The 26,425-nt window shown below is 36.4% G+C and overlaps 3 protein-coding genes across 6 annotated transcripts; 1 reads left to right on the forward strand and 2 right to left on the reverse strand.

The window, feature by feature from the left end:
* Positions 1-864: 864 nt before the first annotated feature.
* lcn15 (lipocalin 15) lies at positions 865-4,899 on the reverse strand. Of its 2 annotated transcripts, none has more exons than XM_077231026.1 (7): positions 4,717-4,899; positions 3,622-3,761; positions 3,411-3,487; positions 2,629-2,739; positions 2,433-2,534; positions 2,138-2,162; positions 865-1,288 (listed from the first exon to the last, which is right to left on the reverse strand). In XM_077231026.1, the coding sequence occupies exons 1-7, from the start codon at positions 4,816-4,818 to the stop codon at positions 1,144-1,146; spliced, it is 702 nt and encodes a 233-aa protein (XP_077087141.1). In that variant the 5' UTR covers positions 4,819-4,899; the 3' UTR covers positions 865-1,143. The 2 variants fall into 2 exon arrangements, with proteins under 2 accessions (XP_077087141.1, XP_077087142.1); XM_077231027.1 differs by having other exon boundaries at positions 1,150-1,444; positions 4,717-4,897.
* Positions 4,900-6,241: 1,342 nt separating this feature from the next.
* slc2a8 (solute carrier family 2 member 8) lies at positions 6,242-13,935 on the reverse strand. Its single transcript, XM_077231766.1, has 11 exons — positions 13,909-13,935; positions 13,683-13,772; positions 13,154-13,316; positions 12,674-12,880; positions 11,507-11,606; positions 10,787-10,998; positions 9,388-9,537; positions 9,197-9,305; positions 8,931-9,107; positions 8,007-8,152; positions 6,242-7,930 (listed from the first exon to the last, which is right to left on the reverse strand). Exons 1-11 carry the CDS (start codon positions 13,911-13,913, stop codon positions 7,784-7,786), a joined length of 1,506 nt encoding a protein of 501 aa, XP_077087881.1. The 5' UTR covers positions 13,914-13,935; the 3' UTR covers positions 6,242-7,783.
* A 72-nt stretch (positions 13,936-14,007) lies between these two features.
* LOC143739347 (tetratricopeptide repeat protein 16-like) lies at positions 14,008-24,460 on the forward strand. 3 transcript variants are annotated; one of them, XM_077231769.1, is made up of 14 exons: positions 14,008-14,389; positions 14,519-14,578; positions 14,968-15,032; positions 15,114-15,204; positions 15,325-15,468; positions 15,743-15,843; positions 17,455-17,584; positions 17,671-17,885; positions 18,563-18,840; positions 19,020-19,161; positions 19,253-19,418; positions 22,200-22,336; positions 22,491-22,614; positions 22,973-24,460. In XM_077231769.1, the coding sequence occupies exons 2-14, from the start codon at positions 14,540-14,542 to the stop codon at positions 23,126-23,128; spliced, it is 1,788 nt and encodes a 595-aa protein (XP_077087884.1). In that variant the 5' UTR covers positions 14,008-14,389; positions 14,519-14,539; the 3' UTR covers positions 23,129-24,460. The 3 variants fall into 3 exon arrangements, with proteins under 3 accessions (XP_077087884.1, XP_077087883.1, XP_077087882.1); XM_077231768.1 differs by having other exon boundaries at positions 14,013-14,389; positions 19,235-19,418; XM_077231767.1 differs by lacking the exon at positions 14,008-14,389 and having other exon boundaries at positions 14,499-14,578; positions 19,235-19,418.
* Positions 24,461-26,425: the final 1,965 nt, after the last annotated feature.

Here is a 26,425-nt window from a genome sequence, read left to right on the forward strand (position 1 = left end):
AAAAGAAATTAATACTTTTCTTCAGAAAGGATGCATTCAATTGATCAAAAGTGACAGTAAAGACATTTATAATAATGCAACATATTTCTTTTTTAATTAATTGCTTTTCTCTTGAACTTTCAAAGAATCCTGAAAAAAATGATTCATGGTTTGCACAAAAATATGAAGCAGCACAACGGTTTTTAACTGTGATAATAATCATAAATGTTTCTTGAGCATCAACTAATCATATTAGAATGATTTCTGAAGAATGTGACACTGAAGACTGGAGTAATGATGCTGAAAATTCAGCTTTGATCACAGGAATAAATTACACTTTACTATATATTCACATAGAAAACAGCTGTTTTACATTGAAATAATATTTCACAATATTACTGGGTTTGTTTTGTATTTTTAATCAAATAAATGCAGCCTTGGTGAGCAGAAGAGACTCCTTTTAAAAACCTTAAACATTTTACCGACCCCAAACTTCTGAACAGCAGTGTATATATATATATATATATATATATATATATATATATATATATATATATATATATATATATATATATATATATCATCATCATCATCAGAGAATCCTGAAAAGAATGCACAACATTGATAATACAAAATTTTTAACACAAAAATTAGCATATTAGAATGATTTCGGAAGGATCATGTGACAGTGAACTGTAATGGCTGCTGAATATTCAGGAGTAAATTACTTTAAATTATAAAATAGTTATTTTAGTTTAAATTATATTTTCCAATATTATATGCTAGTTGTATTTTTATTAAAATAAATACAGCCTTGTTGAGCATAATACTTGTTTTAAAAAAAACTCTTTAAAACTGTTGAATGGTATTGTATATATGCACACACACAAATGTGTAATATGCTTATTTATTTGTTTTGTAACATGGAAATGCCTAAATGTTTATTTGCAAAAAAAAACAACTTTTTATTATTCATTTTGAAAATACAGTGGAATTTTAAAATGATCTAAATGATTTGACACAAATTTTCTGTAAACATTAAGCAAACAACCACACAAATGCATGTCCATTATCAGTAGCGCTGCCTGTTAGAAAACATCAGTGTCAGGTGGATCAGAATTTTAACAGGGATGCTGGCTGGATACAACAGCTCCACCTGCTGGTTTACTGTTGTAGCACAAACTGCGTTACATTGGCGATGCCATAGTGTTGCATTTCTCCAATGATTGTTTGCGTTAAAACAAACACTGTTCCCCAAATGTGTAACAAAACTGAAAAAATGTAACCCATGGCCTGACTCCACGGCTGGCTGAAAGATGGTGAAAGTATACAATTAGTTATAAAGTTCGAGTGTGTTACCGATAAAAACATCCTGTCCAATCACACTTTGGAAAGATTCTCAGTGGCAAAGACCGACTGATTAACAGTTTGTGCAGATTTGTCCTCTTTGAATTCTGCTGTATTCCTGCAGGTGAGTGAACAGTGGTGTATATTTTAGATTGGATAAAACAAGGCTTTTCATGGGGTTTACACATCATTATCAACGTCACAGACTCGTGTAGGCCTATTTCAGCAACAGTGAGACTGGGGCTAGTTGTCACAAGGGTTATACCTTAGTAGCAAAAATATTTTGAAACATCAGCTACACAAACGTGTTTTATAGCAGTGTTGTATGTTGTTTTAAAACATCAATCTCAAAACATTTTGTTGCGAATAACAGCAATACTTCGATTTAGCCATAGCGAGCCGCGATTTAGCCACTTTTCATTCACATATTTTATACACAATATTACAAGTTACCGTTTGTTATTGCTCAAATAACGAGAATACTTCCAACTGCCAAACACATCCACATCAGTTGCGTTTCTCCGAGCAACTAAAAGTAGTGTTTCGTTCCTAAATGAATCAGCAGCCTATGTTTGAACGAATCATTTGATTCACTCATAAAGACGATCACTTGTCGCCACCTACTGGCGTAAGGATGTAATAGTAAGCGTCACTAAGTGATAAACAGGTTTACCAGTCTACTGTGACAACATACCCAACTATATGTTATTTCTTGAGAAATAATAGTGGATTGTTTTGGTTTTTGTATTCATATATCTATACAGACAACTAGCCCCGGCCTCTCATATATGAGGAAATGGTAAATCCATACCTTGGTTCTAGGATAGGGCAGGGATCTAAAAAACATTAAAAATGCATTACAAATCAACAAATTAATGTAAAATTGTACAATGTAAAAGAGTTGATCAACATGATTCCAGTTAAGAGTGACTTGGTAGTTTTGTGTGTGCATGGTTTTTTGTTGATTCAGCAAACTTTAGAGGCCCTATTTAAGGTCACATAAACATTAAACATTAGCCCCAGTAGTTTATTCCTGTTTTTTTCCCCCTGCAGTGTGGCAGTCTGACATAAACAGTTTATGTTTGTTATATCACATGCAAACTTACCAACATCTGTTGGGGCGATAATGGCCTCCTCAGAAAAGCCCAGAGATAAAGCAAAAGATCTGAATTTCTCAATTAGATCTGGTCTTAGTATGGATGACCGTCCTAGGAGCAATGTTTCTGACAAATTAGCATGCCTCATCAATACGTCCAAGACAGCATACGTGATATATCTTTTACATCATCAGTTCAGACTCACCATAAAGAGCTAGTTGAGTGTACTCTTTGTCCATGTTCTTGTATTTAAGGACCAAACTATAATCAGTGTAATTGGTCTCCACTATCGTGATGTCTTTTGTTATCCTGTGCCCTTAACAGAAGGTCAGACACATCATGTCAATTTTAAATCAAGGGATTGGTTGGATCTGTTTATGTGCGTGTAAATGTTATAAAGAAATGTATACTAAAATTGAAGGACAGTAGTCAAAATTTGAAGTGGATGAAGAAAGTTAATCAAACTTGTCCTATGACAAGAACAGGTATTTTAAAAAATTCATGTTTAATAACTTTGATGAAAGGTTTTGATCCACTTCAAATGTTGACTACTGTATATAAAGTTTATAAAGACATAAAGTGCAGCTAAAACCTATTGGCCTAAGGAAAAAAAAATGGTATCCTAAAAATTGTAATTTAAATATTATTTAATATCACTGACCTTAAATACATTGATTTATACCCACAACTTTTTTTAATGGGTTAAATACTTTTTTTTTTAAAGTAACAATCGCAGGCTACCACTTTTTACAATTTGGTTTCATTTTATTCAATTTTGCACTATATTCTTCAAAATGCTGTATATAATAATTATTAAGAAATATCTTGTTATTTTTCTGGTAGATCTGATAAAGGTGTGCAATTGGTTTAAATATATTTGAAAGTTTTTGAGAGTTACTGATGTCAGTTCTGTGAACAATGACACCATGTGATAAGAAACATGTGATGTAAGCACGAAGATGTTAGAGAAAGGAAATGAGAGCTTACTTTTGCTAAAGTAAGTGAACTCTCCAGGAACATCTGTCTTCTCGTATGAATAAACATTGATGGAGCATCCATATGGCCTGTTAGTTCAAATATATACAGATGGTTAGCGCAGAGCTCAAATATGATATGTTTTACAATATGTTTTCCCTTTGTTATTCGAGATGGTCTGATAATGTAAATATGAAACAACATCTTGTCCAAAATTATGCACCTCATGGTCCACATGGTTAGGTTCACATTTCCATTTCCATTTGGTACCAGAAGACCTTTAGAAACCTTCAGATGTTTTTTGAACATTGCAAACAGCGCGGATTCATCTGCCAGTCCAATACGGTACCATTCACCTGCAAACTGACATCAAAAGGAAGTAAAAAAGGGTTTGCACTTCACTTTTTCAAGGGTTCTGTAGTACCAGCTGATGGTTATATAGCCTGTATGATTAGGCCACTATTATTAAAGAAAATACAGTGCCTGAAAAAGAATTAGCTTTACACAATATGGTTCCATTTGTTAACATTATTAATTACATAATTTCAACATTTACTAATAGATTATTAAAATAAGTGCATTGATTTAAGGGGGTGGGGAGGTGAGACTTCAGCTGCTTCTTGAAAGATGTGATGGTTTGGGTAATGAGACCTTATTGTTAGGTGTTATCAAATTTGCTCTGTCATATTATTTCCTATTTCTAGATCTAACTAAATGTCTGTGGATTTTCAGAAAAAAAGTAATGTGGCACAAAGAGAAGCTGACACAAGGCAGTATTCGATGTTAAGTTTAAGTTTCTTTCTGTAAACTCATATCACAATTAATCCAGAAATTATTAATATTTTTACATCACTATATCTGTTAAATATACATCAAAACTACTCATTTTCATTATTGTATATGAATAAATGTACACTCTCAATAAAAAAAAGCAAAAACCTTTAAGGACACAATATTTTGTCACTGCAGTACCATTAAAAGGACAACTTTGTACCTTAAGGGTAGATATTGCTACTCTATACTAAAGTGCACCTTTAATTGGTAAATATGGAACAAAAAGTTGCCCTTTTATGGGTACTGCCCCAATGACAAGCTGTTGTAACCCTAAAGGTACAATTCTTGCATATTTGTTTCTGACAGTGTAAGCTGATGAACCATGATCCGTGCTTTAAGTAAACTTATATCCCACTGCAGTTCTACCTCTTCACTGTTTGAAACAAATATCTCTTATTCATACTATTTAATGAAAAATCTGCATTCAATGCTTAATCACCCCCCCCCCCCCCATTTTTTTTGTTTGTTGAAAAATCATACTCACTTTCTCCAGATCAAACTTGGGCTGAGGTTCAACAAGATGCTGTTTGTTGAAACCATGCGTCCCTAAAAACATACAAAGCAAAAGTGCTAATGCCAGATTCATGGTGAAAGTTCAAACACCTCTGTATGGAAATGCAAAACTAATAACATATCACAGAAGCGGCTGGGAAACTCCTGGGTTTATATTTGCCAACAGCAAGGCAATGTTTGTGAAGGACAGGAGCCCAGCCCCTATACACACAGTGCATGCGTACCGTCATCCTCCAGTTAACTGGAGACCAGCGGTGCAGACTTTTAAAACAGCGACAATTTTTGTATGTTAGAGAAATCTGACATGAAATCATTAAAAAAGGACAGAACAGAATCCTGTACAGAGGGTTACAAAACATATTTGTCAGACATTCCTCTGGTGCATAATTATAGAACTAAACAGATAATGCTTTTTTTTTAAAAAACAATCTCTGCTGTAAATGTTGTTCTACGGGGACAGACTGTGGGTGTAAGATGACCCTGGACTTTGACTTGGCCCAACACAAACGTTACGACACCAATCTCTTCATTACAGTGTACACTGATGCACAATTAAACAGAGATCTCTGAATACTCCTGAAAACATCTGCTTCTCAGAATACCTTTATGCACATACTTTAAAAAATACAAACAACAGCTGGAATTTCACGAGTTCACACTTACATGGCCAGATAGAGTAAAGAGATTGCGTATTTGGCGTGCTGTCTGAGGGAAGGGCTCCAAGCTCGGAATTTGGCCTGAACTCAGAGTACTCCCCCATCCCTGGTTGGGATAGGAACAATCGAGAGTGAGGAGTTGGGGTGGTGGAGTGATGCTGGGAAACTGTCGTGGGACAGAGGTAAGTCGGTTTTATATGTAGGCCTCCTCTCGTGCTGATTGGGTAGATTATCTGAACGTGCTCCTCCTGAAGTTTGTTGATAAAACACCACAGCTATGATGGATCATTAATGAATGACTTCACTATACGTGAAATGTCAAAAAGGAACCACAAATAACTGGAACTGCATAAATAAAAATAAAAAATTGATCACTTTCTGACTGACTGTCAAGGAGGTCTGGTTGTAGCAAGGGATGGTCCATAAAAACTAATATCTAACTTGTAATAGCACAAAGTAGCTGTAATTAACATGATAACCCATAATAACTATATACTAGGCATAGAATAATTCATTAAATTAATAGTTCTTGACATAAGCAGTGTGCATTGTTAAATTGTTATGCCCCCAGTAACGGTAAAAAAGGGCCCCTGGAAATCTGTTTGAGGGGGCAAATATTGTTTCTTATTTAAAAATAATTTCTAACTGATATATTCTTACCATTTTTTAGGTTTATGTCATCACTGTCTATTTCATGTTGTAGTCGTATGAATCATTGCACCATGTTATGTAGCAGTAAGAAAAATGAATTAGGTAATCGTTTCCCACAAACTTTGCTCTGTTGTATCGGCCATACTGCGTCCTTGCGGGCCCACATGAGAAGAACGAGACACACAGAAATTGGTGCTTCACATTTCACTGTTCTTCAAAGTTTATTGGTTAGATACACTTCTTGTTATGCATATTAATTTATCAGAGTCCAGTTATCTGAGGCCCTTAATATCCTTATAGTAGCACATCAGATACACATTTTCCTCTTAATTTGACCATTTTCAGATTACATCTCTCATGACATATGCCATTATTCAGCATCTTCAAACAAGATGCATCTATTTCCATAAATGAAATATAGCAACTGGTTATTTAAATGAACCAGTATTCATACCATAAGTTAAATGAATAAGCCTCAGGCTGAAGGAAATGCATATTCACATCTGTAAGGTATAAGGAACAGAAAAATAAATTTGCAGAAGAACAGGACACAGGAGAAGAAAGTTCAACACTTATACTTCAGCAATAAAAAAAGCCTTGAAAAAGTAATCTGATTACATAATTCATATTACTTTTAAACTATTATATAGAAACAGACGCCATTCATTTTAATAAAAGTAATTCATTAGGGGGGGAAAAAGGCAATTGATAAATGTTTAGAATGCTGAGGTTGATCATTTTATCTGCATTTATCAGCATATTAAAAATATAATTTTACAAAATTCATTTTTCAATAATAATAATAAAAAAATCATACTTGGCACATCATATCATTTGACATTTAATTGTTCATCCTTGTCATTATTACCAAACAGCGAGTCATACTGTGTAAACTCAGTACCACAATCCAAACAATACAGCTTCACTCTTGAAATTTCGGTTTAATTTTGCTCACCACATGAATGAAGCAAACGACAGAGTTGTTCAGTAACCATGTACATTGAATGACTATTTTATTGCACATGGTTCAATATTTTTGGCTTATGCACCAGAAAAGAGCAAGTGAATTCAGAAAAAAAATTATGTAGTCACCAGTGCAACCAGGTAATTAAATATTCGTTTTTTAATTATTTAATTCTTACTTTTATTACAAAACATCTACAGAATATAAAAATGAGTTTCAAGTTCAAACTCAACATTTCAGAAATATTTTTGAGATCGATCAAATCAGATCAGATAGTAACTCGGGTTACAATTTAAATTTGTTACATACCAATGTTACACATACTAATTTCAAAAATGTAACCCACGCTACTATTTTGATTCAGAGGAATTGCAATGAAAACTAATGGAAATAAAGCTTATATAAACTGTATGTCAATTGAATAGTTGTTCATGCAAAATTCTATCGAAACCTTTGTCAAAAAACAACCTTCATGTGACCTGCAAATAAGTTCAAAATTAGACACAATGCAAAGTCATGATGTTTAACAGTAACAATAACAGTATACAAATAAGTCATGTTAAACATATTGTCTGAAACATCACATCAGCAAATAATCACAGCAATTCAATGACAAATTATAATAAGACAACAAATTGTGAAATATACACATTTTTGATCTGTAAACATTTACCTTATTTGAAAACATAATGAGATGCTTCTAACATGGCAATGCAACTAGTTTGTTTCTTCGATATTTTGGAGTTGGCACTGAGGAGAACAGATATCTAGCGACGATGAGTCCCCTTAAAACGGGCTTGAATCTCCTCCAAAGTTTTGCCTTTGGTCTCAGGGACAAAAAGAGCAGTGAATATGACATTGAGAGCGCACAGTCCTGAGAACATCCAGAATGTCCCTGCACTAGTTATGGCATCCTGAAAGAGATCATGTATTAGACCTGTTCATTAAACCTAGAACGTTTCAGGGGAAAATACATAACCGTCCGCTCACCATGAGGTTCTGGAAGGTCTTGGTGACAATGAAGGCACAGGTCCAGTTGGTAAGCACACACAGAGCACTGCCCATTCCCCTCACTCGGGTGGGAAAGATCTCGGACATCACCAGCCAAGGAGTAGGACCCCAACCAAGAGCAAAACCTGGTAGACACATGCGTTTATGATAGTCAGACTAACTGCAGTCAGTCTTATTTTACCAAAAATATGAATTGGACAAAAACGCAAGTATAGCTACATATTTTTTCTTTGAAGCATGTGGTAGCAAGAAAACTAGATATCACTGTATGAATTTGATTCCGTTTTTTAAGTGCATTCATAAGATTATGTAAATATGTCTTAGAAAAACTACTTAAGATTGTTTATTGCACCAAGGAACTTGAAAGTAAATTAAATGGGTAACAGTTTAGTTTAGGGTCCAGTTCTCACTATTAACTAGTTGCTTATTAGCATGAATATTATTAGGATTCGGGCTGTTTACTAGTACTTATAAAGCACATATAAATGCCTTTTTCTGCATGACCATATTCACCTTTTCTGTGAAACCAGGGGAAGGTTTCCTCAAGGTCTTGTCTCAATGTCCTAACCTTAAATGACTTTTGTTCATCAAAATATGTAAATATACCAGTAAAATTGTAGTTTTATCTAATAAAACGTGAGTTTTTCACCCAATGAATATGTTTTCTTGAAGTAGAAGTAGCCATGAAATGAACTAGCAGCTTTATCAATAGTTTGAGCTTGTTTGACTCGAGACTATCATCTGCTCATGTGATAGTCAGTGACCGTCCTGAAGAGACTCAAACATGAGGTTCTCTTTTTGAGCTGCTCAGAAAAAGTGTAAATGGACAGAATGGAGAGTGTTTTAGCAAATTGTTTCATTCTTGTTCTATGGTAAGCTTCAGTGAAATACATTTCTACTAACCTGTGATGAAAAGGCCCATGCTTCCCACAGCCAGCCAGGTCAGGTCTGTCGGGGACTGCTCCGCCAGAGGACCCTGGGCGTCTGTTAGTAAACTCGTCAGTGAGGAGTTATTGTGCTTCATCACAGTCAGCTTGAAATACACTCCAAACACTGCTTCACTAACACACATGGTGACACCTTGTGGGGGAACCAAAATAGAAGATAATTAATTTTCTCGTTTCAAAAACAGTGGTGCAAATGTATTATTCCGCAAAAGATGCTTCTACCAGACAAGATGAGAAGAACTTTCCGCCCAGCCTTGTCCATGATAACAGCAGCAACTGCAGTGAAGAACACCTGTGTGGCTGCAACAATAACAGTGGCCACATCGCTGCTCTGTGGCAGACGATAAAGAACATTACAGTGTGCGTTTACAGTAGCATGAAGGCTCTTCATAAATGAGTTTCATCAAACTCACTTTGAAATGGGCCTGCTCGAAGATCGTCTCTGCATAAAACATGATGGCATTAATGCCAGTAAATTGCTGGAATAGCATCATCATAATGCCTACGCCTAAAGGCTTATAGACGCCAGGGTCCTTCAGATCCGCCAGACTGAAGCTTTGCTCCTGTAATCAAATAAATGTCAATCTTAGTGACTTATATACAGCTGTGCAAAGAATTATATTTGTTTATTAAATAAAATAAAAAGTTATGGATACACTTAAATTCATCGAAGATAAAATTAAACTTAAATTCTGGTATTTAAATCCCATATTTAATGAATCAGTTTCTGTTAGGTATAGTTCACCCCCAGAAATTCTGTCAATTACGCTGAAAAAAGTTCATAAAAGACATCATAAAAGAAATCCATATTAATTGAGCAGTTAAATCTAAGTCTTCTGAAGAGACATGCTCGCTTTTAATGATGAACAGATTTAATTTAGGCTTTTTTTCATATCATCACATAATTATTGACCTTCCACAGGAACCAATGAGATTGTACATCAAGTAATCACAGGTGAGCTTATGTTTACCATATTTGATGTGCTTTATGTATGTGCCTTAGATCGATTTATATTGATACATTTATATATTTGAATTAAAGCTTAATTTAAATTTGGACATCCTCATGTCTTAATGTAAATTATAACAGAATTTGTGAACTAACCCTTTGGGCCTGTTTACACTTGGTCCAGCAATCTGATCGTGAACAGACCAGGTGTCATAAATCCAATCCCTCAAACCACCTCAGCAGATGGTCTGAGATGCATTCCAGACGAAACTGGACAAAGTTGGTTGTTGAAACCCCATATGTAAATTTTATTTCACCCAAAATGTCAAAAAATAAACATTTGAGAGCATGTTATAGGCTATTGACATGTTAAGCACGATTTGACAGCGCTACTGCAACACGCATCGCCGCGGATGAGTAGCAGAGCATCTCTACCACTAATGAAAGTAAGTTGCAGACACTTAACACACATTCATCTTCATTAAAAGTAATGAGACTAAATTATCTTACCAGTGCTGATGCGCCACTGTTGCGGTAAAATTTGCATATAGTGTGGGAATTGAAGATTGGATTTATATTTGTTTTGCGGAGACATTTGTGGCCAAGTGTAAATGGAACCATTTTAACGATACAGATAGCTATCCGATCAGTTAAAATGCATGTGATCAGGTGTAAAAAGGCCCTGTATGTTGCCCAACATTTTTCGTCATTGAATTTCAAGTTCACTCAAAAAGAATTCACATTATAAAAGTAAAATGCCAATTCATGTTGATTTTTAATTTTGAAAAGCAGTTCAACATACTTATTTAAATCGAGACCAAACTAAGTTTGAGATGTGAAATGAGAAATTTGTGATGTCTAACTTCATTTTTGTAGGCCTCTTCTATCCTAGCACACTCCCACTCAACAGGGGCATCAGGACCCCTGAGGAAGCGCAGGGCCTCCTCTGCCTCTCTTCTTTTCCCTTGGGAGAGCAGGAACCGTGGTGTCTCCGGCATGAAGCACATAAACACCAGCATTAGTGTGGGAGGGATAGAGGATGTGATTGCTAACCATCGCCAGTCCAAGAACAAACCTGATAAAAATTAATTTTGCATTACTTAAAGCGCAAGTAAAAAATTGCAATTCTGTCATTATTTACTCAACCACTAGGCTACTTATCACAAAGTATGGATCAAGTTCTCATAACATTCATGTAAACACAGCTCAGATAGAGTCATGCACAATGCAGGCTCTGTACATTTTGAAGTGGGACATTCCTGTGCGAACTCCTGACCTATCCCACTAATGCAATACTGAAAGTCATTCCACAAGGATTCTCCAGAGCAAAAATTAGGATGGCATTCACACACATCTGAGCTGATTTCAAAGAACAAATAAGGTATTGAAGCGCAGGGCTACATTGGAAAAAGAGACTTTATATGTGCAAAATCTCACGGATATCATTGAAATATATTCAAATGTGTCTTCTGATTAAACATTAACAATCATCCTACACAGAAAACTGGAGCAGAACAGCCCTATCACTATCAAAGGCACTCAAATGTCATAATGCAGTCACAAGATTAAAATGAGAGCAATACCTGTTATATAGGCTCCCATAATGCCTATCACAACCATAAGTTGCACGCAGGATCCCAAAGTTCCCCTAACACGCTCATGAGCCATTTCCGAGATGTATAGCTGAAGAAATAGAGAGAAAAAACAAGTCAAGTGGATAATGTGCTATTGATCTAAAATATCCATGAGTTTTTAATAAAAAAAAATACAAAATAATAATAATAATATATATATATATATATATATATATATATATATATATATATATCGTCACCTTCCTAAAATAATTGCCCAAGTCATTTTTTCAGGTTTCTCAGAAAACACAAAACACGGAACCTAACTTCAGAGGCCGAGTAGATTTGTGTTCTTCTTGATGCAACTGCCATCTTGAAAAGCTTGTAAAATTGCCTCGTCTTTTTACGATCGTTTTTTGACTTAGGCAAAATAAAACGGCCTAAGTCACACTTTTGACATAGGCCATCATACTACAAGGATAGAATTGCATGATCTTATGCTCACCAAGGCTGCATTTAATTGATAGTAAAAACAGTAATATTGTGCAATATTATTAAAATAAAAATCTTTATTTTTCAGACCCTCAGAAATAAAAAAGAAGCATATATTTGGGGAGCTCATAATAAAAGAAAAGGCTGATAAACAGTAAGTGAACATATGTTTATAAACAAAACCATATAATCTTACTGAGAACCATACTTACGTATGCCTACAATACATGTCACAATAGAATTGCATGATCTGTTCAACTGAGGATGTGGGCAATTTTACCAGAGGTGGCAAGCATCATGAGAAGATGACTTATGCAAATAAATCATTTTTTGTCAAAAAATGACTTAGGCAATTATTTTAGGAAGGTGACGATATATATTATAGTGCACGCACACACACACACACACACACACACACACACACACACACACACACACACACACACACACACACACACACACACACAATAATTGAAATAAATGTGGACTGATGGCTTCAACACAGTTCTCCTAGAAATTCTCAAAGAAATTCTCCTATGGAGAAAATGAATGGTAATTTTTACTTCTGTTACGGTCTATAATAATAATTTAGTTTGATTATTATTGATTGTTAGTTTGATTTAGTTTGATGATTATTATTACTCTGCAGTCTGCATAATATGGGAATAAAAAGGGAATTCTTACAGGTACAACAAGAGAAGTCACTCCACTGGCCAGACCAGTGAGAACTCTGCCCACATATAACATCCAGTGGTTCTGAGCAGCAATAATAATGGTAAACCCAAAGATGAATGGAATTGCACAGAACATAAGGCTCAATTTTCGTCCAATCTTCTCCACAATCCATCCTCCCAGAAGACCCCCAAGAGCCGCACCAATGGTCACCACAGCCTACAAGACAGAAAAATATACAGTAGGCTACTGTTGAAACATCTGAAACCTTGTCAATATTTTTTGACGATCAAATGTTAATGCATTTACAACTACATTTAGATGTTGGTTCTCTTTTAAACACCCTCCAGCTCTAACAATACAATGACAATATAAGTTCTGGGAACTGAAAATGACAAGCATTTCCTTTATTGTACTGCCAAATTGTAATCGATAAAAAAATAAAAATAATTCACATTTAGAAGTAACACCGGACCAAAAGCATTCACATACCCCAAACCAGGAAGCCTCATCTTTGCTGAGCTGCAGTCTCGGGTCTTGAATTCTGCAGAGTTCAGGTATGGCAGGAGAGCTGTAGCCTAGCACAAACCCAAAACTCAGGGGTCCCAGAACTGCTGCGAATGTGGCCATGTACAACTTCCCATTCTTAACTTTACTGTTGAGCGAAACGTTAAAATTAGTTTAGAAACAATTCAAATGTAGGTAAGTTTCAGAATTCTTGTTTACCATGGCATGTTATGGTTGGGAACCCTTTATGAAAAGTCATAGCAGACTCTTTCTTGTATGACAATATTTTAATATTTCCTCATTAATTTTGAACCGATTACTGAGTGAATAACACTTTTAAGTGCCAATTATCTGCAATCACACTACTAAAAAACAGTAACGTTAAGGTAGTTATTTGAGGATATAAACCATGGGGTTCTTTGAACCACCTTGACAACCATTGTTGTACATGAGATTTTTCCAAAACTTTTTTTTGTAAGAAGAAAACCCCTAAAGACAATAAAGTGACACTTACTCCAGGTAGTAGTCCTGCTCGGATCTGTCCTCTTCTGTTTGCTCATCATTAACCAACAGTGGTCTGGTCTCATGATCCATCGTGTCTCCTCTTAAATGATAATCAAGTAATCAAGCAATTCATAGGTGATCGCCACGGACAAATTGTGTTTTTATGTAATACATAACAACTGACAAAACACGAACAAGTTCAGCCAGTGATGTTTCGGCATGCAAGTTCAACTCACTGCATATTCAGCAAACCAGCGTCATTGTTGTCAGCTGATGCATGTGACAATAATAAATACGTCCATTGATTTCAAAATAAGAGTCCTAACTTTTCTTTTGCCTTGTCCTTTCCACAGTCTAAAAACACAAAGGTCCTTCTACACAAAGTACACGTTGACTATACGTCAAATATATTATCATATATTTTTTTCTATTCATTTTTTACTTTGCACTAAATGGCATTTTTAAAGATATTGCTTAGAAAAAAAGTCTACATGCGGCCGTTTCTCTCTTTTTGCCATTCAACTGTTCCCATAGTTACTTAATGTTTTCAGAAGTGCTTTTAGTTTGAGGCACTGCACTGTGTGTCGATTTTCTTTGGTTGTTGCGGGAAACAAACGTGAGGCCTCTGGAGGATTTTTAAAAAAGTGATTTTATAAGCAACTTTTAAGTCGTTTACGTGTTGTCAATATCACTTATCCACCTGCTGACTGTGCTAAGGTTTGTATTTTTAAATGTGCGCAACATTCTTTTGCTGTGTCTGAGCGAAAGAATTAGATAGCGAGATTAAATAGTATTGTACATACTCATGCTGCATGAGTTGAATATGTTTATGTGTTTACTTTTCAGAAGGAAGAAACATTCCTGATCATGTCTGATTCATCCAAGAAAAACACCGGGGAATCTATAGTATGCAAATGAACACACACACACACACACACACACACACACACACACACACACACACACACACACACACACACACACACACACACACACACACACACACACACACACACACGCACACACACACGCACACACACACGCACACGCACACGCACGCACGCACACGCACACTCACTCTCACTCTCACTCACTCTCTCTCTCTCTCTGGGGGTCAAAAGTTTGGAATAATCAAGTTTTTTACTCAGACAGCAATATAGTATTGGTCCAGATCTGGGCTGACACTATATTGCTGTCTGGGTAATGTCTCTTATGCTCACCAAGGCTGCATTTATTTGATAGTAAAAACAGTAATATTGTGCAATATTATTAAAATAAAAATCTTTATTTTTCAGACCCCAGAAATGAAAAAGAAGCATATATTTGGGGAGCTCATAATAAAAGAAAAGGCTGATAAACAGTAAGTGAACATATGTTTATAAACAAAACCATATAATCTTACTGAGAACCATACTTACATATGCCAACAATACATATCTAGTTATGAAGCAGGTGTTGGCGCCATGTCACAGTCTCAGTTTGACAAGGCTGTATCCTGTTTCACAAAGGCCATCCTTCTCCAGTCACAGCAGGTAGAGGCCAGGCAGACTGTAGTATGGCTCGTATACAGTACATCATACATTATTTGTACATCACATCATAATTATTTGGCCCTGAACATTAATCACATTTTATATTCTTCCTATCTGCAGACTGAGTTTTATGTCCAGCGAGCAGAAGCATATCTTCAGCTGTGTGACTTCCAGTCTGCAGTACTAGATTACAAACACGCCATCAGTCTCCAACCACAAACTGAGGCCTACCCTCAACGACTCGCCTTCATATACTACCTACAGGTACTTCATTTATTCACATATAAGAGAAATCAGATTAGGAGCTATGAATATAACAATCTATGGATCACTTTTTCTGTTTGTGTTTTGATATGTATCCATTCATTTTTTATTACTTCATTGAATTTTTAAATGTTAGCAATATTCGTATGCATAGTTGAAATGCATTTTCCATGCAAAAAATGTTGCAGAAATTTAAAGCCACCATCACAACAGTCCTTTGCCACAAACATTGTTAATGCCCACTAATGCGTGTTTGTTTTGACTGTCCTTGCAGGGCCAGTGTCTTTTTGATTTGGGGAAGTTTCTGGAGGCTCTGGATTCTTTCACGAAAGCTGCAGAACTTAAACCCTGCTTCCGGCCTTATCACATGAGAAGGTCAGTGTTGATTTTTGAAGTGCCCTTCAAAGAGACTTGACTGCCCTGTCCAAATACCCACATGTCTTAAAAATGCCAAAGCTCAGTGCCCTTAATGCACACTAAACCCGCACTATCTAGGCTAAGCGTATCCCATCATGCATTATGCTCAGGGAACTCGCGTGCCCTAAAATCGCGAGATGTCGAGGGAAACATTCCACTGTAAGTTAAATTAAAGATGAAGTAAAAAGTACTTAGATATTACGGTAACACTTTACAATAAGGTTCATTAGTTAACATTAGTTGACGAACTAAGATAACACTAAGAATGAACAATACTTCTTCAAAATGTATTAATCTTAGTTAATATTAATTTCAACATTTACTAATACTTTATTAAAATCAAAGGTTGTATTGGTTAATGCAGTGTGAACTACAGTAACATGAACAAACAATGAACAGCTGTATTTCTATTAACTAACATAAACAAAGATTAACAAATATAATAACAAATGTATTGCTCGTTGTTAGTTCATGTTAGTTAATACATTAACTAATGTTAACTATTGAACCTTATTGTAAAGTGTTACCGATATTACATATCATTTGGTAGTAAAACAAAGTGTTGCACATTTTATTGGTGCAAAGAAGAGTGGGGTACGAGTATTTTGTACATCATTTACAACTGCTTTTTATCGCTTATTTAGAACAATTGTAAAATTGTGTCTTCTGTTAGTTACATAGTGACTACTGAACAGACATTTATAACTTTATATTAACATGCAAAGTATTGAAATAAAAAAAAAGCTCTGTAAACACTGGCATTTTTTGCAAGTCTATAAGTGTGTCCCATCGTGTAATCAAAAGTTCTATACACACTTGCAGTCTTCACGCCTACTTGAACACTTGGGCCAAATATAGGAAATAGGCTACGTCATGTATGTCTTGTGGGTATTTGGACAGGGCAGAAGTTTGCATGCATATAACCCATAGACTGTAAAAAAATAGATATAACCCCATGCTAGCAAGCAATAGCATAAAATACCACCAGGTGGCGCTACAAGCTCTTTCTTCACCTTATTATCACCTAAGATTCAGCTATTCACATTGAGTACTTCTGTAAATTTTTGCATTATCTAACTAATTATCAAAGTAGCATTTAATGTAAAGAAATATAGTTTAAAATATAGCTCAGGAGACCTCAAATAGACGTTTCATGAAAAACATTTTGCAAAAAGAAATTTTCTTTTAATTAAATTTTTTTTTAGGCCGCAATGAAGACAGAAGGACACCAAACAATTGACCAACCTATTACTATTTTCCACCTGTAACATGTCATGTCATTTTCTAAAGCTGAAAAAGGCTGAAAAGTCAGGTTAAAGTCTAAACAGTGTCAAAATTACCCTCAACAGTACGAAAGGGTTGAACGCCATTGCAAAAAATGGCTAGAAAAGTGCAGTTAGTCATTTCGTTTTTTTGCTGATGACATTTTATTTGATATTTTGGATCTAATGCAATGCAGTTCAGACATTTTTAAGTGTGACGCAAGTCTTCAAAAGTGTCCGAACACTGTTTTGGGCCACCATGGATACCATGAGATCATAATTTTTCTTTTTGTATATATATTCATAGCTTGGCTTGTCTGACTGCTCTGGGCCGTTACTCTGACTGTCTTCGGTCGGTCAGTAACTTTCTAGAGACGGACAGCCAGTCAGCTGACCTCCTCATTCTGAGAGCTCGCCTTCACCACCAGCTCAATCAGGTCAGACCATCATGCACAGCCTACAGAAAAACATTTCCCTTCAAGTGACTGTAATAAACAGGTAAGAGGGCTGTATGTCTCCTCAGATGACTTTGTGCTATCATGACTTGAGGTCAGCGCTCAGGCTGAAACCCTGCTGTCCGGTTGCACTTGCTCTGTTGAAGAGGCTAAAGGAAGCAGCGGAGAATGCCCATCACGCAGCTGTTGATAAGGCATTGAAGGGAGAGCTTTCAGATGCACTGAGGAATATAAACAGCGCTCTGAAGTATAACCCCAGTAAGGCACAGTACTACCTCTTTAGGTAAGGCTTCATATTTACAGCCTGCTAAAGAATTGGCTATTTGCGATAATGGCATAAAATACAAATGATATTTATGCCAAATAAGCTGACGTTTAAACCAGTGGTTATGAATTTACTTTAATGAGATTATTCTATTTACATTAGTGTTTGTAAATGCACACTAAACTCATTTTTTTGGGGGAGAAATATATAGAGTACAGATAAACTTAACAGATCCGAGTCAAAAGATCCTCTGTATTTTCCTTATGCAAACAAAAATCTAACAAAAAAGTTATAGTACCTTCTGCAGTTATTAACTATATATACATAAGTACTAACCTCATATTTTAAATACATTTTCTTTTACAAATTTTTTTTAAATGTTGCATTTCTATGCAAAATACATACATTAGCAGTGAAAAATTTAGAGACACTGATCATATGTTATTATTATATTTTGCAAGGATTGTAAAGTAATCAAATGACGCAAATTTATTATGAATATTTTAGCTATTTTAGCTATAGCTTCTTAAAATTTCGTCTTTAAGATCTAACCAGTCTTTTCAGCTGTGATAAGCATTAGAACAATCTTGTTAGTAGAGGCTTTGTAAATGCTTTTAATAAAATAAAATAAAATAGTAAAGTAGACATATAATGTAAATGGTTTTAAAATGCACATATTTTCTGCCTGCTCAAAGGGGGATTCTTTATCGCCGCCTGAGAGACTTCACTGCTGCCATTGAGGATTTAGTTATTGCTGCTGAATTCTATAGGGTTGAAGAAGAACCTCCTCAGGAACACATGCAAGACGACTCAGAGGATCTAGAGGAAGACGCTCAGACACAACTGGCGCTCACATACAATGATTTTGCAATTCAGTGCTTCTCCCGGGGTCTGCAAAGCGAAGCCATTAAGCTGCTGAACAAGGCCATAGAGAAACAGAGAAACGCAAGTGAGCTGTTCATCAACAGAGGAGGTGTGGACCCATGGTTAAAGAGGGTAACGGGTGTTGGGCTGAGAGTGGCTTAGAAAAGTATTCAGAGAGGAGGTCATTGAAATGAAAATTCTTGAACGGCCTGCTTGTTTCACTTTGCTTAAAGTAATAGAATATAATTTGTATTATCCAGAGAAAATCTGTCTCCTTTTTCTCCCCAGATTGTTTTTTTAAGCTTTGTGAGTGGAGCTTTGCACTGGCTGACTATCAGCAAGCAGAGGAGATGGACCCTGACAACACGGTTATCTGGCTACGACTTGCTGTTATTCACAACACAATGGGTCTGCACAGCTATGAAAACAAGTAGGTTTTAACTATAGTGTTGTGGAATTAAAAAACACATTTCTTTATTTCATGTCTTTTGAGATCATTTTAGAAATGTGATTTGTTCCAGGAAGTATCAGGAAGCAGCAGGCAAGTTTTCTGTTGCAATACGGTACAACCCTGGTGAAGTTCATTACTATGAGAATCGAGCCAAAGCTTATAACAAAGTGGCCAAAATAGAAGAGGCCAAGAAGGATGCCATCAGTGTTCTTATCTTAGAGCCCACCAATGACCAGGCAAGTCTCTCGTCTCTTTGTAACATTCCTACAATCGTTGTCTGGCTTTTGCTACTCTGAGCAATGCCTGAACTTTGTATTTTGAGCACTTCTTGCGTTTTTCTTCCCTCTTCACGATGACTCGCTTACTTTAGTCCTCAGTTGTAAGTCGCTTTGGATAAAAGCGTCTGCTAAATGACTAAATGTAAATATAAATGTAAATGTAAACTGTGGTGGATGTTCCCTGCTTAAAAGTACAGCATAAACCAGCATCAATTCAGCTGGTATAGTGCTGGTTTAGCTGGTGGAACAGAAGAGTCATGCTGTTCTCAAGCAAACCTGAGCTGCTGTAGCTGGTCCACCAGCACTGGTGACCAGCAAACAGCATCCCATGCATGCAAAACATACTTTATGCTGGTGACCAGCAATGCTGGATCTTTCAGCAGGGCAATCAAATACGGGCAAAACGTTTTTCTAAAATTTTGACGATGTCATGGACCTATAATCCCCTTCCTGAAGGACTCCCTTCTTAAAATATAAAAGTGGCTACAGTATAAATTTTCATGTATATAGCTACCATGTTCATTTATAAAAAAAGCAGTGTATTATAAAACATGTTGTTTCGAAAATTAATTATTTTGGCTCTGTTCGTCATTGTATTAAAGCCTAAAAATAATTAATTATCCTCTTCAGAATATTAATAATAAATATAATAGGTGAACACTTTTAAACAAATAATAAATGGCTATTTTTTTTAATTCGCCATGAAATGGAATGAGTTGCATGAAAGTTGCAATAGTCTATTGTTATATCTTAGAAAAACAGCTTGTCGAATAAGAAAAAAATGTAGGACATACTTGATTTTGTCCATCAGGAATTGATTGGATCATTTGATCATTGTGGTTTACTATTGCTGTGGAGGGGAATTTGTTTTGATTAAAGATAAAACAGCACATGATTTTTTTTTTAAATTCTGATGAGTACAAATAAAACCCCAAATCAGTAAAAGTTGGGACATTTTGTAAAATGCAATAAAATCAAGAATCTGTGAATTGTTAATTCTATTTAAACTTTTTTTAACTGACAAAAGTACAAAGAAAAGTTTTCCAATCTTTTGACTGACCAACATAATTGTATTTTGTAAATATGAACAAATTTTGATTTTGATGGCTGCAACACACCCCAAAAAAGTTGGGACGGAGACAAAATAAAAGTGAAAAGATTATCCAAATTAGATTATCCAACTCTTTTGAAACAGTCCACAATGAGCAGTTGAATTGGTAATAGTTGAGGGTATCATGTTTGGGTGTAAAAGTGCTTCTCAGTCTTTTTAAGAAAAGATGGGTCATGGCTCATCACTTTGTGCCAAATATCATGAGAGAATTGTCAAACAATTAAAAAAAATCACATTTCTCAATGCAAGATTGCAAAGAATTTATGTCTTTTATCATTTTCCATACATAATATTGTCACAAGATTCAGGGAATCCAGAGAAATCTCAGTCTGTGTTGGGTAAGACAGTAGACCTCTTCTGAATGTGCTGGACCTTTGAGCCCTCAGATGGCATTGCACAAGATACCATCATGCTAATCCGTTAAACACAGCCACATGTGCTCAGGAGTAATTTGGAAAACCGTTTTCACTGAACACAGTCTGACTCTGCATTCAGAAATGCCACTTGAATCTCTGTTACGCAAGAAGAAAGCTTTACATCAGTTCTATGTGGAGATGCCGGCGAGTTCTCTGGGCCTGAGCTTATCTCAGATTGTCTAGAAGACAGTGGACATGTCTGCTGTGGTCAGATGAGTCCATGTTTCAGCTTGTTTTTGGGAAAAAATGGACACCGAGTTCTCAGTCCCAAAGACGAAAGGGACCAACCAGACTTTCACCAGCGACAGGTGCAAAAGCAAACATCTGTGCTGGTTGAGGTGCATCACTGCAAATGGTATGGATAACTTGCATTATTGTGAAGGTACCATTGACATGGAGGCATGTATTTGTATGTACAGAGACATAAACTGCCATCAAGATGACATCTTTCCTGGGAAGCAAGACAATGCCAGGCCTCATTCTGCACATGCTAAAACTGAGTGGTTTCTAGACACTCTGCACCATAGAAGGGATGTGCCTGCCTGTTTACTGCAGTCCAGATATGTCTCTTATGGCAAATGTATGACCCATCATGAAAAGGAGAATCAGGCAATAATGACCACAGACTGTTGAGCGGCTGTCTTGTATCAGACAAGATTGGGCAAATATTCCACTAGCAAAACTCTAACAATTAGTATCCTCAACTCCCAAATGATTAAAAAGTAAAAGGAAAGGTGATGTGACACAGTGGTAAACATGTCTCTGTCCCAACTTTTTTGGGGTGTGTTGCAGCCATCAAAATCAAAATTTGTTCATATTTACAAAATACAATTATGTTGGTCAGTGAAAATATTGGAAAACTTTTCTTTGTACTTTTGTCAGTTAAAAAAAGTTTTAATAGAATTAACAAATCACAGATTCTTGATTTTATTGCATTTTACAAAATGTCCCAACTTTTACTGATTTGGGGTTGTAAATAAATTATTATAAATACTGCAATATTCCATTAAAAAACAACAATTGTCCATTTTGATCTTATGGTGACTTTTAAAATACAGTTATAGGCTGTTTTTTTTTGTTACTGATGAAATATTTTGTGTGATATATTTTATCTCAAATTTTTCTAACTGGGCTTGAAAATGTGTGCAAAAAACCTTAGATTTAAAAAGAAAATGTTTAAATTGAGTTTATTATTCCTAAATCTCTGTTTAGGCGGTGCCTTTGCTGTTGAGTCTGCTTCCAGGATGCTCCTTGACTGATATTATGTCCTGTGCTACTGCACAGTCAGTCAAAACCCAACTGGTGGAAAAGATTCAAGCGTTCAAAATAGCAGCATCCAAGGTGTCAAGGTTTGTAGGCATGCGTACTGAACTTGCTGAGGTTTAGTTTGATTATTGAGATGTCTGAGTTCTTATACCCTCATATTTCATGGTTATTTGTGTGAATGTAGATTTAATGCTAGGAATCAACTTTTAGTTTTAAGAGCACCATTTCTTCTGCTAGAATTGGCAGGATGGCCCTTGCCAAAGATGACAGCCAATCACAAACATCCTCACAGAAGCTACAGGTTGAGGATGGTTCATGTGTCACTCCAGAGGTGCACAGCAAACTAGTGAAGAGAAAACAGGTACACATGTGGCAGATCTACACATAAAATGTGATTACATTTACTTGTTGATAGCGTTGTAAATGCTGACCAATGCAGTGATAAAATGGCGCTATACAGACATTACCATTCAAATTATATATAAAGTAATAATATTTAAAATGACTGTTTTATAATTTAGTCTATGCCCGTGGAGGCCAATATGCTAATTAAGCATCACAGAAAACTTTTTTATAATCTTAGCACAATTAGAAATGCTTGTGATTCTTAAAACGATTTCTTTCATTTTTATTATATCATTCTCAGTTAAATGTGTGTTTTCTCAGAAAGGCTAAATCTGTTAACTTGTGACATTAATCTCTTCTGTTTATGGTGTCAGTTGAATCAAGCTGTGAAAAGAGCCCTGCAGCAGAGGCAGACCCTGGACTATGACGGGCCCCGTCTGGCCCCTACCCACCTTGTACGTGAGGAGTCTAGCGCTCAGCAACAGGCATATGTGTGGAGGAAATTTGGGGGCTTTGGGCTCAATTGTTGAAGACTCATTGGAATGAATCATTCTGGTGACTGGGTAATCTGTTACTCCCATAATAATTTGGGTTTACTGAAGTGAAAACTTAAAGGGATGCTTCACTCAAACACGATCCCATGATTCTCATTTTCTCACCATCATGTCATTCCTAACTTGTAGGACTTTATTTCTTCAGTGGAGAAACAGACAAAGATGTTTTGGAGAACATTCGAGCCCAAACATCATTGGACCCCATTGACATTCACTATATAGACAAAACCTTTTTTTTTCTTCTCAAAATGTCTTCTTTTGTGTTCCACAAAGAAAGAAACGCATACAGGTTGGAACGATATGAATAATTTATGATATTTCCTTTTAGATTAGAGATTATTTTGGAATTACATTTGATTTAGTCAATTCTTTGCTATAATGCAGTGGGAGTTGTTTGTTCGGAGCAGCTGTTGCTGCTCAGAGGTCCTCAGCAGCTGGGGAGACAGCTGAGAAAGTGAGTGAAAGAAGAAAGCAAGAGAGAGAGAGAGAGAACAGTATAAAAACACCACTGGCAGCTGATCCCAGACTTTTATCACAGACACTTACACTCCCTTGCTAATAGTAAAACACATGTTTTCAGCCCCTAGAGAAGACAGCCTGAGATTTTTTGGCATGGTAATAATGGAAAAATCTGACATAATGTTCTGACATTTATTGTCCTTGAGCAAAAAGAAAACATAGCCTACATGAAACAAAGACTTTCATTTCTGGACCTTTCAGTCCAGTCTCCGGTTACTGCATCTTTGCTGTGAAAAGGGCATCGTCTCAGCTGTGTGTGCGGTGATTTATAATCTTTACTAGACTTGCAGCTTATCTTTGCAACACTCACTTATCACATTATTGTCATCAAATATTTTTTAATACAAATTTCTATGGTTCAACCCTTACTGCAGTTTTAAAATTGTCAAAATGATAGAAGTTTAAGATGTATCCTTCATGGCAGTGTGAGGATATTTGTAAATAGGATTACAGTAGATCACTATGGGTGTGTTTGGAATAGCATATACTACTATTTCTTCATTATGCAGTGTGTACGGCATAGTGTAGACTATGCACATTTCTATTGTATATGTGTGGAACACGTGTGTCACGGGTTGGATCCACATAGAAGCAAGTCGAGGATATATTTGCAGCAGTCTTATTTAATTAAAGGAGCTGTATGTAAGAAATGTATTTAAATTAATCATAAAATGGCCCTGATATGTCACTTGACATTAAGAAATCATGTTAATTTCAAATACTTATATCACTGACAACAGTAGTCCGGCCAGGATATTGTCATTTAAAAAGTGAAGTTGCAGCCCTCAACTGATGTTGATGTTGTCATGTTGTGTTTTGATCTGATGCGCCACCCTCCACCTATCTACCAATCACAAAGTCAGTAGTGTTGCGGCATCCGGGTTGCCAGCTCTGCTCTAGTTACCACAGCTGCAGCTACAAACGTGTCGGAATCGAAAAAAAAAGTCTAACGTTGCGAATCAGATAAACTGATAAACTCATAAACTCGTTATGAATCCGAAATACTTCGTGACAAAGTCACGACATAAAACAAGGATCTGTATAGGAGATGCCTTTGAAAGATGGAGACGGCTGAAAACGGAGAAGAATTTCTGGACAGGTAAGATTCATCTATGTTTGGCTGACTCGTACTTGATGTAAATGGACATTTCAAATATTCATGACAGTCGAACAAAGTTATGCATGTTCGTGCAAAGTAACGTTACGTTAGCTCATATGGAGGAGGTAGGTCATCGAATTGGAAGCACTATAGGCGCAATTCCACGGTAAAATAACTTTTTCTAACGTCCATAACACCAATGAAAAGCACATTGTAGCCTATGATGTGAATAATGTGTCCCACTTGGAACGTTTTGTAGCCTACTTCAGGGTTCCCACGCGTCCTGGAAAACCTGGAAAACCTGGAAAATGAAAGACCAATTTTCCAGTCCTGGAAAACACATGGAAAATGGGAAAAAAAGTAAAATGTCCTGGAAACTTTTGTGTTGTCCTGGAAAATAATTTTCCCTCCTTGTGGATGAACGCAAACGGGTTAAACATTTTACGCATGAATGTCTGTTTTCAGCTGCCTTCAAAGGGTAATATTGGGCTGAAGCGCTTGTCTGCTTTCATTTCTGCATGTAGCCAGCACAGCGCCCCACGTGACACAAACCTGCCAATATGTACGCATTTTGCGTAGCAAGTACGCAATTTGACATCTCAGTATGTAGGACTTGCCCCTGTAAACTACGGACATGTGACAACACGATGCAGCAGCGTGGTGAAGCACTTTCAGCTAATCATTGTAGAAAAGCGGAGAATAACGAGTCTACCGAACCTACAACGTAACATTCCCGTCCCTCTCCTCCTGCCCTCTGCCTGAATGTTCCCCATTCGCTGCAGTTGGGCTTAAAAAGGTAAACTGTGTGTGTGTGTAGGCCTGTCGCGATAGTCAATAAATCAATTAATCGCACGATAAAAAAATGAGCTCGATAATCTTTCCGGTCGCAATAATTTCCATTTGCATGCTTGTGTGTTTTCCTCGTCTCTCTCTACCAAAGAGACTGGATGACAACTCTCGGTTTCTTAGCGTGAACTAGAGCTTAGATTCTCTGCCCGAGCCCGAACTTGACCCGACCCGCGGGCCGATATTTCCCGACACTATCCTCGGGCCGGGCCCTTGATCTAGAGACGTACGCACTCCCAACGCAATAGAGTGCGGCGCGGCACTAGATTTGATGGCCGAGTGCGGGCGCGGCCGGTAATGCACTCACTCTGTGTGTGCGGATTGCGGGAGAATAAAACGCAGGGATGCAAACAGCGCGCTTTTCGGCGCCTCACGCTTTTTTCACTTCAGTTTGGGTGACTTGGGTCTGAGACTGAGAGGGTCTTATTATAATTTCACAAAGTCATCTGAAGCCATTCCATAGCTTAATGTGAGGGACAGAAGTCTATTTACATCATTAAATTAAAGTTTACGGAAACTCGTAAGAAACTCGGAGAAAGTACAATAGAGAAAGATTGAGATGAATAACCATTTAAGCAATATCTGGTTAAATGTACAAAATATAAGGTACAATTGTAGAAAATAGCAATTCTCCAAAGCTTGGGATATATGATATATACCGGTATTTTACCCTAGTTTGTCAGAATATTTTACTTCAGATCCATTTCATACACCAGTAGGCTAAATGGATTTTGCATTTAAACACATTTAGCTTTACAAAAGGTCTATCCATTTCAGCAATATAATTGACAAAAACTGTTACAAAGATT

Source organism: Siphateles boraxobius, unplaced genomic scaffold, assembly GCF_051911475.1.
Source record: "Siphateles boraxobius isolate OS27281-9 unplaced genomic scaffold, OSU_SipBor_1 16, whole genome shotgun sequence".
Classification (NCBI taxonomy): Eukaryota; Metazoa; Chordata; class Actinopteri; order Cypriniformes; family Leuciscidae; genus Siphateles; species Siphateles boraxobius.

Coding starts and splice junctions, on each gene's coding strand:
- lcn15 (XM_077231026.1), bottom strand. CDS start 4,818: ATGAATCTGGCATTAGCACTTTTGCTTTGTATGTTTTTAGGGACGCAT. Junction 3,762..4,716: donor CCAAGTTTGATCTGGAGAAA/GTGAGTATGATT, acceptor TTTTGATGTCAG/TTTGCAGGTGAATGGTACCG. Junction 2,535..2,628: donor CACTCAACTAGCTCTTTATG/GTGAGTCTGAAC, acceptor CATTGCTCCTAG/GACGGTCATCCATACTAAGA.
- slc2a8 (XM_077231766.1), bottom strand. Junction 9,538..10,786: donor AAGAGGCCTACAAAAATGAA/GTTAGACATCAC, acceptor ATTTGATTACAG/GAGCAAAGCTTCAGTCTGGC. Junction 9,306..9,387: donor TCGAGCAGGCCCATTTCAAA/GTGAGTTTGATG, acceptor CGTCTGCCACAG/AGCAGCGATGTGGCCACTGT.
- LOC143739347 (XM_077231768.1), top strand. CDS start 14,540: ATGTCTGATTCATCCAAGAAAAACACCGGGGAATCTATA. Junction 17,886..18,562: donor GCACAGTACTACCTCTTTAG/GTAAGGCTTCAT, acceptor GCCTGCTCAAAG/GGGGATTCTTTATCGCCGCC. Junction 18,841..19,019: donor GCTGTTCATCAACAGAGGAG/GTGTGGACCCAT, acceptor TTTTCTCCCCAG/ATTGTTTTTTTAAGCTTTGT.